This window comes from Balaenoptera musculus, chromosome 6 (assembly GCF_009873245.2).
Source record: "Balaenoptera musculus isolate JJ_BM4_2016_0621 chromosome 6, mBalMus1.pri.v3, whole genome shotgun sequence".
In the NCBI taxonomy this organism is placed as follows: domain Eukaryota; kingdom Metazoa; phylum Chordata; class Mammalia; order Artiodactyla; family Balaenopteridae; genus Balaenoptera; species Balaenoptera musculus.
In genome coordinates this window covers 102,498,853-102,515,141 of record NC_045790.1, presented here as the reverse complement: position 1 = coordinate 102,515,141, position 16,289 = coordinate 102,498,853, and the positions used below count along the sequence as shown (strand labels likewise).

At 39.4% G+C, this 16,289-nt stretch overlaps 1 protein-coding gene across 3 annotated transcripts in view; it reads left to right on the top strand.

The window, feature by feature from the left end:
- FBXW2 (F-box and WD repeat domain containing 2) overlaps positions 1-16,289 on the top strand; it is a 28,796-nt gene that overhangs the window by 286 nt on the left and 12,221 nt on the right. Inside the window, exons 1-3 of one of the 3 annotated variants that reach the window (XM_036854665.1) lie at positions 12-280; positions 5,196-5,705; positions 14,050-14,244. In XM_036854665.1, coding sequence (XP_036710560.1) covers positions 271-280; positions 5,196-5,705; positions 14,050-14,244 — 715 coding nt within the window. In that variant the 5' untranslated portion in view covers positions 12-270. Of the gene's footprint in view, positions 1-11; positions 281-5,195; positions 5,706-14,049; positions 14,245-16,289 lie in introns of those variants that run through there. The other 2 variants (XM_036854667.1, XM_036854666.1) reach the window with 2 other exon arrangements.

The window sequence follows — 16,289 nt, the reverse complement described above, 5'->3', positions numbered from 1 at the left end:
GTCAGTGCCGCGCGGAACACGGCTCCGGGAGCAGGGGACCCGGGAGCGACGAACGGGTTGAAGGGATCTGGAGTTGATTTTAGAGATGGGAGAATTGAGTCTCGGAGTGACTGCCTCCTAGTGCCTCAGTTTCCTTAGCTGCGAAATGAGTTAACAGTGATGTCCCAGGGCTGCCATGAGTTTGAAAGATGATGAAGTGTGGAGAGGTGGTTTATGAAGTACAAAGCGCTGTACTAATGTGAGGGACTGCGCCATAATTGTGGGTATGCCATGGAAACAGGTGTGTATGTGGACTGCTGCTTGCAAGAAAGATAACAAGGTTAATGCTGAATAATGGTAACCGGCATTTCTTGTAGGCTTACAGTGTGCGGGTACTGTGCTAAACGTTTTAAGTGCATTATCCTGTTTATTCCTCGTAAAAACCCTTGTAGGGTTACCGGTTCGTGGTTACCTTTTATAAGTGAGGAAACTGGGCTTGAGATCGGGGAAGCGATTTGCCCAGGGTCACCCAGCAACAAGTGGGGTTGCAGAGCCCTTATTTTAGAAACACTATTTGTATTCTTTCAAAGCTCTTAAAAATTCAGCTTAAAACTGAAGGCGGATTTACATAGAACTGATATTCACACGGTTTTAAATTCATAAAGGGGCCCTCACGCCTATTCCTCAGCCCTCCAGCATTCTCTGGAAGCAACCAGTGTTACTAGCTTCTTGAATATTCAAAATATAAGTATGTAAGTTCATTTAGATAAGTTCAGAGCCTCTGTACTCTGAAACTGCTGGCTATACTTGATAAGAAAAGAGAGGGAAGATGAAGCCAAGGGCAACAAGTGTCTTGCTTTCTCTCTTGATTAGGCCGGGTCCTGAGGGAGGAGAGGAAAATGCATTCATCATGTTTAATCGAGAATGTTGTATCTTTAGTAAGACCTGGGAGTATAGGTTTGGTTTGGTTTTGGTTTTGGAGGGTGGGGGCTGGGAAAGATGTTGCACCTGCTCCTTCCTGTGGGACCCTGGGACAGTCACTCCACCTTTGGGGCCATAAATTTCCTCATTTATTAGTTAAGGGCAGTTCTGATACCTTCCAGGAGGTTGTGAAAATCAAGTGAGGTAATATCTATGAGTAGTACTTTAGTCTGTCAAACCAGTGCAAAGATGAGAGTTGCCTAAGAGAACATAGGGAGTTAATGGCAGAACCAGAGACCAAACCCAGGTCTCCCATCTCCCAGTTTAGGAATCTTTTCATCATCCACCTGTTTCAGAGCTTTGTGATTGTTACTGTTGAGGGCAGAAGGGCAAGTTTAATGTTTAGTCTTAAGTGAGGGGAGGAAAAAAGGATGAGACACCATGGAGTGTGGAGAGGGTGGAGAGAAAATGCACCTAGTGGGAAATCATAGCCTCAAGTCAGTAACTGCCCTTAATTATAAAATTAATTCCCAGTAAGTTTGAGCACTTGAGTTTTTTGGTCTGTATATTTTACGCCATCTTAAGATAAACTGTGGTAATGTCATAGGGTTGAAAGGGATGTTAGTGGAGCTTTCCTGCCAGGTATTCATAGTAATAAAACTTACAAGGGCTCTGTGCTAGGCATGTCCCTACTCTGGTCCTGATTCTCACAGCCCTCAAGGTGAGCTAGCTTCCATTTTACAGATGACAAAACGGAAGCTTAGAAGTTAGTTGAACATGTCCATGATCACATAGAAAGTGGCTGAATCAGTAAAAGGTTTGACTGACTCCAGAGCATTTTCATTTACCTCATTCTGCCTCTGTATCCAGCTGTCCTTGACCATTCCCAGTAATGGGAAGCTCACCACTCTGGAGGCAGCTGTTCCATTATTGGAAAGCTCTGGTGTTTTAAAAGCTCCTCCTTCAGTTGAATTGAAATCCCACTTCCTGAAGTTTTCCCCATGGGACCTTTGCTGCCAGTACATGATATTCCTAGAGGCTCTCTAAGAGTTCAGTTTAGACCAGTGACCTTAAGAAAGTTCTCTCCAGAGTCAGTTAATTTTTTAGAGAAACAAAAGGTGATTTTTTTTTTAAATAGTGCATTCTGCAAAGTTAATGGGGCCTGCTTTATTTTAAAAAGATGCCTTTTTCATGACAGTGAAAGATGAAGAACTGGAAAAGAGCCTCCCATAAAGGGTTCAGTAGCTTAAAGGGCAGTTTCTAATGTAAGAGTGGGAAGAAAAATTCTTATGAGGAGTTAGGAAAGTATATAAATATCAGAAATGGCTGGGTTTTTAAAGGTGCTCGTTGGAAAACTCGTCCCATAATCTCTGTGGTGTCATGGGTACATTGATTTGGCATGCTGTATGATGTCTCTTAGTTATTTTGTAATGATATTGTTTTCACGGGTATTATAAATTTACGTTGTGTCCAGTTCATCTTACATAAATGTCAGCGTTTCTGTGATTGACCTGTGGCATACTGTGTGTGTGTGGCGGTGCAGGTGAGATAGAGGAAGCCCCCCTGCTTCTTCACTGTAAAAAATGATGCCTGGGCAGATGTTTTGGTTATGTTTTTAATTGACCAGTATTAACTAATTAGCTGTTGTGACATTTTGTCAATGTCCACAGAAACTTTTTTTTTTGGTCTTGCTGTGAATGATTTTTTTAAAGTAAAACTTTTCCAGAAATATTATAGATAAAAGGTTGTTAGGATACAGAAAAAGGAGGAGGCTTGTTATTTTGGTTTTTTGTTTGTTTGTTTGTTTTGTTTTGTTCTTTGGCTGTGCCGAGTGGCTCGTGGGATCTTAGTTCCCCGACCAGGGATCGAACCCAGACCCTTGGCAGTGAAAGCGCAGAGTCCTAACCACTGGACTGCCAGGGAAGTCCCAGGAGGCTTGTTATCTTGTGTTAAGTTGATAAAACTTTTGGTAAAATCATCGTTTTTCGGCAGCCAAGTAAATCCTTAAATTAATAAATCCTACCTAGCCCAAACCCTCAGGGTTAAAGTCCATTCACTGTTCAGAAATATTAGACAACAGATGATGTGATTGGAAGAGGTTTATTTGCTTTGACTGCTTTTTGTCTGATGACGTTCCCGCCAAATTAGATATTGGGAAATTAATGAAAATGATTTTTACATACCATAACATTAACAAAGTTGGACAATGAGATCTGGATATTTGTGTAGATCTTGATCTAGGTGACATATATGGAAAGGAGTTTATTTTCCTCTTTTACCTTAATTTGGACTTAAAGTTTTTTTTTAATAAATTTATTTTATTTATTTATTTTTGACTGCATTGGGTCTTCATTGCTTCGCGCAGGCTTTCTCTAGTTGCGGCAAGTGGGGGCTTCTCTTCGTTGTGGTGCGAGGGCTTCTCATTGCGGTGGCTTCTCTTGTTGCGGAGCATGGGCTCTAGGCACACGGGCTTCAGTAGTTGTGGCTCACAGGCTCAGTAGTTGTGGCACACAGGCTTAGTTGCTCCGTGGCATGTGGGATCTTCCCGGACCAGGGCTTGAACCCTTGTCCCCTGCATTGGCAGGTGGATTCTTAACCACTGTGCCACCAGGGAAGCCCTTAATTTGGACATAAAGTTTTTAAATTAGTATGATAATCTGATGGGAAACTGAGTGATCAGATTAGAAGGAAAGTTTTTATTCTTTTTTTTAATCATTGAAATGTTTCAGCATATGAAAATAGAATAAAAAACCTCCATGTACCCATCACCCAGCACTAATATCTACCAACATGGCCTATCTTGGGAAAGATGGTTTTTACGTGATTTGCTTTATTTTTTGTTCTCTTCCTGTTAGTTTAGTCCCCGTTGTTAAGAGTGTGTTGACACCTTGACATAGTATGTGTTGCTGGATACTTGTAAGTTTTTTTTGTTGTATTTAGCCCTAAAGGGGAAGGTGGTATATCATCAGGCTCGGTGCTCCCAGATTTTATCGCCAGGTTGCAGTTCTCCTGCAACCTGATCAGAAGAGTACTGATCTTGAGAGCACTGGCTTTCAGTCTGCTCTGTTGGCTATAGGCAAATCGCTTACCTTCTCTGACCTGCAGCTTCCTCATCTGCAAAGTGAAGATGATGGTCCCTTTCTTTGGGTGTTTTTTAAGCATCAGGGTTACTAATTTGTCTTATTTGTGCAGGCCTCCAGGACCCTCATGGCTCTCTGGGGTACATGAGGTTAAGAGTTGTCACCAGCTCATATGAGGCTTATAAAAACAGACTATGGGGGCTTCCCTGGTGGCGCAGTGGTTGATAATCTGCCTGCCAATGCAGGGGACACGGGTTCGAGCCCTGGTCTGGGAAGATCCCACATGCCGCGGAGCGACTAAGCCCGTGAGCCACAATTGCTGAGCCTGCGCGTCTGGAGCCTGTGCTCCGCAACGGGAGAGGCCACGATAGTGAGAGGCCCGCGCACCGCGATGAAGAGTGGCCCCCACTTGCCGCAACTAGAGAAAGCCCTCACACAGAAACGAAGACCCAACACAGCCATAAATAAATAAATAAATAAATAAAATTAAAAAAAAAAAAAAAAAAAAACAGACTATGTAAGGCCAGATAAGGCCTTTGGTAATTCACGTTATAACAGGCAGTGCCATAAAGGAAGTGGAAGAACCAGAATACATGAGCCGTATAACTTACTGCATCTGCTTATTTTTCTTCCCCAGACCTTTTTGCCTGAACATCTATTGCAAAAGCCAGTAGTCAGTTCTGTGATTCTAGTAACAGGTCAGGTTGTACCTAGCATGATGACCAATGTCTCAAATTACTGCTCCGGAGACATGCTTTCTGGTTGTCACATCCTTGTGCTTATTTTTGTGATTTTAGTGCCCAAATAGAGTGTATTAAGGAAATGGTATTATGATGGTTTTGATGGGGGTTCCATTGTATAGAATACACTGTTTCATAAGGAATGAATACTCTGTAAATCTTTTACTGTGAAGATGCATGTAGCATGTGCTAGACTTCAAAAGGAGCAAATCACACACACACCAGCATAAATTTCATTGAGTTATGTTTTGGAGGTCATGATTTGTTAAAGTATGATTTCACAAATGTATTTTCTTTTGTGTGCATGGAAATTTTTCAGATAAATACAGTGTATTAACTGTAAAGTTGTAATGTAACTAAGCATAATGTTGTAATGCCAAGTTTTTTACACTAATTTTTAATACTTCATTTGTTAGCAGTCTTGCTTGAATGGTCATTTTGAGCAGAACTAATACAATATTTTGATGTGCCACAGGTAAATTTTTCCATAACCTTATGGAGAGAAAGGACTTTGAGACATGGCTTGATAACATTTCTGTTACATTTCTTTCTCTGACGGACTTGCAGAAAAATGAAACTCTGGATCACCTGATTAGTCTGAGTGGGGCAGTCCAGCTCAGGCATCTCTCCAATAACCTGGAGACTCTCCTCAAGCGGGACTTCCTCAAACTCCTTCCCCTGGAGCTCAGTTTTTATTTGTTAAAATGGCTCGATCCTCAGACTTTACTCACATGCTGCCTCGTCTCTAAACAGTGGAATAAGGTGATAAGTGCCTGTACAGAGGTGTGGCAGACTGCCTGTAAAAATTTGGGCTGGCAGATAGATGATTCTGTTCAGGACGCTTTGCACTGGAAGAAGGTTTATTTGAAGGCTATTTTGAGAATGAAGCAACTGGAGGACCATGAAGCCTTTGAGACCTCATCATTAATTGGACACAGTGCCAGAGTGTATGCACTTTACTACAAAGATGGACTCCTCTGTACAGGTAAGAGAGCCTGGAACTTTTTTTTGCATTTCATAGAGTGTAATCTTACAAATAGAACAAAATACTCCTCAGGCTTGAGAACGGCAATTGTTAATTATATAAGATATCTATAATGGCATTATCCCTTCATCCCTGACTGGTTTTTCTCCTCTTTATCCTTTTTCACTCTGAGAAGACAATTATTTTTATAAAATTTTATGAGAAGAAAGCTCCAGACGTTTTTTTAAACGTGATGTGTGTCAGAAAGCTCTACTTGTTTCTGTGCTTTTTGTCCATGTACAGTCCTCCATGTTGGGGTTTTTTTTTTTTTTTTTTCTATCAGCTATGATTTTAGGGAAAAAAAACAGTAGAAAAGTTGCTGTCTAGTCCTAGCAAATAGGTCATTTTGGAAGAATTATGTAACCTCTCTGTGTTTGTTCCCTTGTCTATAAAATATGGAAAAGGAGATATTTCTCTCCTGCTCTAAGATCCTGTGGTGAGAAGAATTAGAAGAGTTTGGGCATGGGAATGAAGACAGTTGGGTATTTTAAAACTAAGCAAGTAGTTAGGTAACTTTTTATAACAAATGTAATCATTAAAATTAGAATTATGTGTATCTTCCAATTATAATGGGCATGTGTTTCTACATGTGATTATAATTAGTGCCTATGTTTTAGGCAATACATTTTGATAGGTGTTGTAAATAATTCTCAAGCAAAGTTTAGAATGGCTCTAGGCAGTTCTTAATCAATGATAGCAATGCCTATTCACTTCCATCGTATATAATATATATAGTATAGGGATACTCCGTGTTCTGGATGATTAGAAATCATCCAGGATGATTTCTAATAAGCACTTGAGTATTACCTAAATTACATAGTTGTCATTTTTAATAGTATATACTGTTCCTTTGTGTAAATATATCATAATTATTTAGCCATTTCCATATTATGCATATTCAGGTTGTTTCTATTTTTATAAATATTTTTGTTTGCATTATTTTTTCCCCTTGAATTATTTATTTGGGGCAGAAGCCTCAGAGTAGAATCACCAGATCCAGACGTATGAATGATTTTCTAGCTCCTCTTAAGTGTCCTTTCCAGATATAGTGGATTGATGCTATGCCCACAGCAAAGTCTAAAGTAACCTGCTTCTCCCTCAGAGTCCTACCAGACTCAGTTTTAATATTTTTAATAATTAAGAGAGGTATGATTTCTCAATATTGTTTTAAAATGGCATTTCTTTATTCATTGAGGATGTACATTTTCTCACATGGTGACATTCTCTGAAATGCTAGACACTTTGTCAGTTTTATAAAATAAACATTAAATTTAAGGCATTTCATGGTTTTGTTTGTTTGCCGTCCTGAAATTACTCTGTGCTTACATTATTTTCCCTGTCCTATAAAAAGCCTGATTACTGGAACAACATCATCTGTTCTTTTATACTTTGATGTACTTTCCCAGCTGTGGTGATGGCTTTTCAATATCCTTTTCGCCTCATGATCACCGGCAGGTAATTTTTTTTTAAAGATTAAGATGCCATATTGCCTTTGAGCTTGGCATTTATTCACACTTGGGGCAGTACTGGCAGTTGACTCATTTTCAGAACCAATTCCAGCTTTTTTTTTTTCTTAATTTCTTGTTAAACTTCGCATTTAAAATGCCATAAAACCTGTTACTTGGCACAGAAGTAAATGGAATACATTCACTGAATTCCTTAACTACCTGGAGAGTTAATATCTGCAGATAACTGTGGACCCAACCCTGCATTTTGAGATTATTCTTCAGGTGGGTCTATGTGCTGTGTTATTTTTAATATGATTAAGTTCACCAGGTTTGCATATGGAAAATTATGCTTTGTTTATTGAAAATGATCCAAAGCATTAGTTTAAAGCAGCATTCCTGGGACTGTTACTAGTGAGAAATATTTGTTAATAGAATTAAATGTGTTTGTATCACTTTGTTACTTAAGAGCTTGTATTTTCACTGTGGTTGAATTGGGAAATTCTGAATTTGGCAATAAATTTACAGTGACTCTCAGATTAGCCCTTAAGCAAGCAATAAAACAGTATTACCAAAAAGATAGATAATGCTAAAAATTAACATGGTATGGATTGAATGAGGTGGTTATTCTCCTTATTTCTGAAACGGTAAGAAAGGAAACTATTGTGCTTTGTGCTGTTCAGTAGGTATTTATTTATAAAATGCCTACTGTGTGACAGACTGTGTGAGGGCATGCATAGCTGAATTAGAGCAGTTCTTTTCTCAGAGAACATACACACTGGGATCAGGAAGGTAACCTGATTAAGTAAAAGTCTCCGTGTGAACTGTGGCTGATAAGAAAACACTGAAGTGGATAGCTGCTGCTCTGCTGTAGTAAATTATTGCCATGTAGGATTCAGGCTCAGAGTTGTCAGATCTGACTTTTCAAGAGAAGCCCCAAGTCTAAATTTTTGTGAAATATCCTTGTTTTTTAAAAAGTATTAATTTTTAAGTATTATTCAGAATTTTAAAATATTGTGGTTGGGTCATATTCAACCTGTAAGTGGCTGTGTTGTGACCTCTGGCTTACAGTCGAATGGGAAAAACGAGAGCTATAAAAGAGGTACGATCAAATGATATATTTAACTAGGCTTACTGTGATGAACATTTCACAGTATATACAGATATCAAATCGTTACATTACACCTGGAATTAATATCATGTTATATGTCAATTATATCTTAATTAAAAAGAGACCAACCAAAAAAGTGATACCGTTGAATTGTATGAGGGAATAAAATTATATAGTTGTTCAGAAGAAGGAATGATTTCTTCCATTTGGGAAAGTAGAGCAGTGTTTATGTTGGGTCTTGAAGAACGTATAGATTTTTGGAGAGTTGAGATACACAGGGCTTTCCAGTAGGAATATCAGCATTCGAAAGGGCTAAGCATGAAGCATGGAGGATGAAAATAAAGAAAACCCATATTGGCTGAAATCTTATAATATAATTAGGGAGAGACTCCTAGAGTATAATCTGAAGAAATAGGCTTGGGCTGTGTTTTCACAAGCCTGGAATGCCAGGAACATGTATTTGGACAGTTTTCTATAAACTATGAAAGATTTTTGAGCAGAAAAAGGGCCGAGTTCAGAGCTTTACATTTCAGATAAACTAGTGTTTCTTGTTTCTGTCAGACCCAGGTCCTCTTTTGATGACATATTTTACAGTATTCTCCTATCATGAAGTAAAAATCATGGAAGTAACTTATCTATAAGTACACATTTTAAAAATCAATATAATACCCAAACTTTGATCCAGAGGAGAAATAAGAGGACTGTGATTTAAAGTAATACATATTGAACACGTGCTCAAGCATGGCTTAGAAGGTGGTAAAGTAATCAGATGTTTACACCTATGTGTACTATCACTGTGAACATGACAGCTGTGAATGCAGAATGTTGTGTTTGTGTCACAGATACCATCTGTGACACCATCTTTTCAAATGGTGGAAGACTCTTAGAGTTCCCAGGAAAGTACGTCTTTCCTCAATTTATCTGGTAGTTACACTCATAGAAAATTAGGTATACAGTTAAACTGCTAATACTCTTTGTAAAACAGATTTTAGGCTCAGTCAGATAACTAAGATTTTCATTTACGAATATCTGGCAGAACTTTATGGAATGTCATGCAGAATACAGATTCTTTTTGTGCTCTGCAAACATTGCAGGATGTCCAGCATTCCTGGACTCTGCCCAGTAGATGCCAGTAATGTCTTCTCATTGTGACAGTGAAGCCACCCTAGAAATTTCTGAAGTGTTCCCCCTAGGAGATGATACTAATTCTATTGATACCCTTTGACATAGACACATCTTGCGCTTCCAATTTAAATTACTAGTCTGTTGCAGTTTAAATGAACTTAAATAGGTCTAGATATAGGATAGTAAGGGTAGAGATTTTTAAAAGTAGCAGTTGCAGAGAAGAGCAGCTATTGAAATAGAATTGACAGGATTTGGCAATGAATCGGATATGTGGTAAGGAATAGGGAGATTTCAAAAATCGCTGAAGGCTTCTAGCTGCGTGTATAACTGGGAAGATAGTAGTAGTAGTAAAAGAATAGAAAATGAAGGGATAAATTCAAGAGGATAGATGGAATTCAATTTGGGATGAACTGAATTCATTTGGATGTCAAAGTGGAGATTCCCACAGTATCTAGAAATGCTGGGTGAGAGCTTTGGAGAGTGCTCAGGGCTAGAGAGAATGATTTAGGAGTTAGTCACATCACAGCTATGGCTGTAAGTGAAATTTTAAAAGGAAATGTAGAGAGGAGAAGATAGAGCATAGGGGGGATCCTTTGAGTGTACTCAGAGAAAGGGGAGAGGTAAAGAAACAAGGGTAATGAAGAGAGTTTCAAGAAGGAGAATGAAAGTTGCCTGACTTGAAGAGGCACTGGTAAATGTTTATTCAGTTGGTTAACAGAGTCAAATAACTCAGAGGGGTGGTTTGAGAGCTGAGATCTGATTCTACCAGTTAAATATTTAAACTTAACTTGATAAGATAGCTTACTCTATTTGGGTTACGGCTCATTTTTCTGCTTACCTTTGTCACATTACCCATCTCTGTAATTTTTATATCAAAGACTGTTTTCACCCTGTTTTCTAAGTTGAGAGGGCTTTTTCCCCCTTTTATATAATGAAAAATAGTCTACATTTAGTCCCCTTTCACTTTCCTCTATGCTGTATTTACAACCTCTTTACCCAACCTGATTGTTTTCTGATGTTTATTAGGGTGTAAAACTGAATGGTCTAATGTTTTCCTATATAAACTAGTTTAAATAATTAATTTAGATAATCTTCCCTTTTTTTATCAGATTGTGGTAAAGTATATATGATTTATCATTTTAACCATTTTAAGTGCGTTGTTGTGCAGACATCACCACCATCTATCTCCAGAACTTATAGCATCTTCCCAAACTGAAACTGTACTCATTAATCACTGACACCCTATTCCCTCCTCCGCAGCCCCTGGCAACCACCATTCTACTTTCTGTCTCTGAATTTGACTACTCTAGGTACTTCATGGGTAGAATCTTACAGTGTTTGTTCTTTTGTGACTGACTGAATTTCACTTAGCATAATGTCTCCATGGTTCCTCCATGTTGTCACGTATGTCAGAATTTCCTTCCTTCTTAAGGCTGAATAATAATCCTTTGTATGTATAGGCCAGGTTTTCTCTATCCTCCCTCCTAGTTTATAACTGGCCTTCCTGCTTCCAGTTTTGCTCCCCTTCAAACCATTTCCTTTGATGCAGCCATAGTGATCTTTCAGAAATGCAGATAAGGTCATAGTTAAACATCCTCCCGACCGAGTTCTCCAGCCTGACCTTGCCACTATTTCCCAGTCATACCAAACTGTTATCAGTGTCCATGTTTTAGGCAATGCATTTTGACAAGCATTGTAAATAATTCCTAAGTAGTTTTTAGAATGGATTCAAGTAGTTCTTTATGAATCGACCCCAATGCCTATTCACATATATTTATGTAATATATAGAGAGATATTTAATAGGTGCTTTAATAGTTATATTCCAGCGATTGGTAAACCACAAACTGCAGGGGCTGGATCCAGCAGAGTGGAGTAATTACCACAGAGACTCTATGGCTCAAAAAACCTAGTATATTTACTGTCTAGTCTTTTACAGAAATTTAGGCTGAGCTCTGGCATATACTGCTTTTTTCGGTTGGGGAGAGGGTGCTGATTACTTTATTCATCCTTTAGATTTCAACTAGTTAATACCTGAAAGTTTGGGGTTTTTTTTAAGCCATGAAATTCCTTCTTCCAACAGTCCTACACCACAGCCTGGCTTAACAACAAAGCGGAGGCTATAGCTGTGGAGCCAGTTGCTCCATCTCCTGAGGCATGTTCATGGAACACCTCGATATTGAGGAGCACGATTGTAAACTCAGCGGAGCTTCATCTGGGGCGCTTTCTCCTTTTACCCTCCCCTTGTATTTGCTATGGGCTTTTGTACTGCCCACCACTTACTGTACTGAATTATTATTGTTTGTTTAGCCTTTTTGTCTTCCTAGGAAGACTAAGCACCATAAGAGCAAGAGCCCTGCCTGACACAGAAGTTCTCTAAATATGGGTTGAATGAATGAATGAATGAGACCCTGGCTGAACACTGGCAATAAATCAGAACCAAGCTCAGATAGGATCTGAAATGATTTCTTTTCCTGCTTTGCTTCCTAGAAATATAGTCACAAAATGCCAACTGGACCAAAAAGCTGAGAGGACCTTAAAGATTATCTAGACCTGTGCTGTCCAGTGTGGTAGCCACTCAATACGTATGGCTTTTGAGCACTTGAGATACGGCTAGTTCAAACTGAGATGTGAAATAGGAAGTACTCACTGGATTTTGAAGACTTAGAATGTAAACTATTTCATTAATTTCTATATTGATTACATGTTAGATGATAATTTTGGCATACTGAGTTAAAAATATTAAATTATTTTCCCTTTTTTGTACTTTTTTAAAATAAATTTATTTATTTTTGGCTGCGTTGGGTCTTCATTGCTGCGCGTGGGCTTTCTCTAGTTGTGGCGAGCGGGGGCTACTCTTCATTGCGGTGCGTGGGCTTCTCATTCGGTGGCTTCTCTTGTTGCGGAGCACGGGCTCTAGGCGTGCAGGTTTCAGTAGTTGTGGCACGTGGGCTCAGTAGTTGTGGCTTGAGGGCTCTAGAGCGCAGGCTCAGTAGTTGTGGCGCACAGGCTTAGCTGCTCTGCGGCATGTGGGATCTTCCCGGACCAGGGCTCGAACCCATGTCCCCTGCATTGGCAGGCGGATTCTTAACCACTGCGCCACCAGGGAAGTCCCCTTTTTTTTGTACTTTTTAAAGTAGATATTAGAAAAATTTAAATTGTGTATGTGTCTTGCCTTATATTTCTGTTGGACAGTATTGTTCTAGATCATTGGTTCTCAATGCATTGCTAATACATTAGAATCACCTGGCAAGCTTTTACAGTAATTTGATCCTACCTCAGATGTTCTAAGTTAGAATCTCTGAAGATAGGGCCTTGCACGTGTGTTTTGATAAAGCTCCGCAGATGATTCTGATGCCTCATATGCCCATTGAGAACCACCAGCCAAATCTCGTCTTTCATTTTATAGAGAGGAAACTGAATCCTTAAATAGTAAAATAACAACAAATATAGTCTTCATTTCAGTATGCTCTCATAGGGTTTGCCCCAGTTGAAATTCATACTCTGCCTCTTTCATAACTGATAGCTATTTTTCCATTGTCTGAAACAGTGGCTCTTGATCAACCCTTAAAGGTGGCATTGTGGCTAACTTTATTTAGTCATTTAAGCTTGTTTGAAAACTGATCAGTTGGTGCTTTTCCAAGATACCATGTCCTTATTACAGGGACTGCATTTTTGTAGCTTCAGAATGGTTTTTTCTTCGTCAGTTCTTTTTTTTTTTGGCTGCGCTGTGCAGCATGCGGGATCTTAGTTCCCTGACGAGGGATCAAACCTGTTTCCCCTGCAGTGGAAGTGCAGAGTCCTAACCACTGGACCGCCAGGGAATTCCCTCTTCGTCAATTCTTATTCTTACTTTTATACAGGTAAATTGTGAGACGTGAGTTCATCGTTAGGATTTTAAATGTGATTAAGACAAGGTCCTGAATTGTCACCATAATCAGTATAATATTTTCATCAGAGGCAGAAGTAAAACCTACCCTCTTTTCTGCAGAATCTTAAGAGGCTTTACAAGCTCTTTGTTGAGTTGTTGTGAACGTCTGAGAATAATTTATGTCTAGTTTTCTTTGAAGTTCCTTCACATATTTCAAGATGGCTCAAGAAATTAGCAGTTAGCCTTTGCAGAAGTTAACCAGTGATTGGAGGCTTATCTATGATTTGCCTTAGAGTAGAACATGTTCCAGCAGACAACTTTACTATTCAACATTCTTTATTTGTTCAAAATTGTTGGGTAATGGACAGGCATGCAAGTGTACACATCCAGTCATAGGTGGTACCCACCATTTTAAGCTTAAATCAGAGAGCTCATGATAGCCAAAGATTTGGGAAAATTTACAAGTGGAAGCACCAAAGGGTGCTTTAGTCTAACACCACGCTATAACCTGGAAAGTTAAGGGAAAAGGACTAAACCAAAAGGCTTGGACTCAGTCTCAGGGCTGTTAACAGTATTCTGGTGACCCAGAGCAAGTCGTGTTACTGTCTCCATGCTTTGGTTTTCCCAGCTATTAAGTGAGAGTGCTAGAGGAGGTGACTGTTAAGGTTCTCCTTTAAGAATACCATGGTTTGGGGAATTGATTTTCCTTCTTTAGTGTTTGTTTTCTTACTAACCTCCCTGTTTTTCTCTTGAAGGGTCAGATGACTTGTCTGCAAAACTATGGGATGTGAGCACAGGGCAGTGTGTTTATGGCATCCAGACCCACACTTGTGCAGCGGTGAAGTTTGATGAGCAGAAGCTTGTGACAGGCTCCTTTGACAACACTGTGGCCTGCTGGGAATGGAGTTCCGGAGCCAGGACCCAGCACTTCCGGGGGCACACGGGGGCGGGTGGGTTGCCTTTCTTCAAGGGTTTCAACAGCTACTTTACCCTCATTCCTTAAAGCCAGGAGCCAAGAATGTGATCCCTTTTTTGTTTTTGTTTTTTAATTTAACCTGTCTTTCCCCCAATTTCTTTCTCAGTCACTACAGTTAATCCCTTTATTCAAGTTATTCTTTTTTGGAATTTTCCCCCTAATTTTGCTTTTCCTTGGCCCATTTTTTAACTCTTATGTCCTTTATACCCTTATGCTAGGAGAGGCAGTTCTTCTTTTCCCCTGTTTCATTTATATCCTATTGAACAGTCAGCCCCCTCTGTTTTGATCGGATTCCGTACCTCCAAATTGAATAAGTGCTACACTTGTAAATTCAGTCCTCTTTATTTGTAGAATTAGGACTGGAAATCATTTGGAGTGACTATACAGATTATATCAAATTGGAGCTTGGTTGACAATAATTTTACAGCAGCCTTAGTTTGTAAAAAACTGGTCATTTGAACATAGCCTTCAGATCTGAGCTTCTCCCTCTGCTTCGCTGTATTTTGGAGCTCTGTGCAGAAATCATGTTGATGAAGTTCCTAGCCTCTTGTGCAGCTGCTCCCTTCTTCCTTTCTGCCCTTTACCCACTGCATTAGCCCCTGAGAATCATAGTCTATGCTCTTGAGACACTTATGAGCAGCCTTCCTGGACTCCCTAAACAGGTTGAGTTTCTCTGCTGTAGGTTTCCCAATACGTGTGTAACACTTATCATATCAATACAAGTAAGTATGATAACCTTGTTTCCCCACCAACCTGTAAGCTCCAGAAGGACAGGGATCCTGCCTGTCTTATTCACACTTAGGTCCTGAATTCCTTGCACCGTACCTGGTACTCAATAATTCTTTAATGTAAACCTAGCTGTTTTATGGCAAAAAACCAAGTCCCCCCCCATTTTGTTTGTCATCCTGTACATTTTTCTTCAGTCTTCTCTGCTACCACTTGTTTGTTGTAGAAATTAATATTTTGAAGATATATGATTTAACGTGGAACTTATATATCAAACTGAGTGTAATATTTCCACAGTGTCCAGGGTTGTACATTGACTTCCAGGTGATTTTATACCTGGTCAGCTTTGAGAGCCCTGTTCTAAAAAATTTCCTCTTTGCTGTTCCCTGGACATTGCTGTGGCTTTACCTAACTCCATGCCTTTGCTCTTCCCTCTACCTGCAGTATTCTCTTTCTTTTCTTGATAAATTCTACTCATCCTTCAGGGCCCATCTCCAATATCGCCTCTTCCCTGAAGTCCTCCCTGATACCCCTGGGCAGAGTTAGTCATTCTCCTTGGTGTTTCCCTAGCAAGAGGTAAACATTTATTTTTTTTTTTGGACTTCCTCTTCCACCCCTCACTTAGTGTGAGTTCCTTAAAGAAAAGAGCAGTGTCTTCATCTTTGGGTCCCCAGTGTTCCTTTAGAGCTTGGCAGGCATTTAAAAACAAATATTTGAGTACTTGCGATACTCAGGCACTGTTTTAGGTGCTGCGGATAGAGCTCTAAAGAAAATCAGACAGTTTGAGAGAATGGCTTAGTCTGACCTTTAAGATCTTTGTTTTGTTTTTCTCATTACACTGGCTTTTCTTGAGTATGGGTATTGTTTTGCAGCTTATACTCTTGACATTTTATCTTACTGCAGTAAATAGTACAAATATGAGTAGGTCCACCTATGTTCTGTTTTTCCTGCATAGGCTAGATAAGTTACATGTAGTATCAGGCAGGCAGTCCTGAGAAGAAATGCCATTATCTCCTACACTGGTTTACCTCTCACTCTGAAGCTAGTACAAGTATAAGAGATTGTATTATTCCAGGAGCTTTTCATCCTTAGAATTATCAGCTATGATAATAACAAGAATTTTGAAATGGATATATTTTTTAGCATAAAATTGCTAGTTGAGAAAGCATCATTACTACAGTAGTTCTGGTTGAGAAATTATACAGTTGGGCGGCTAGGGAGAATAAATGTAATTGAACTCTACTATGAAAGACCCACAGGCAAAGGCGTATTTTAACTTTGTGTGTGTTGTAT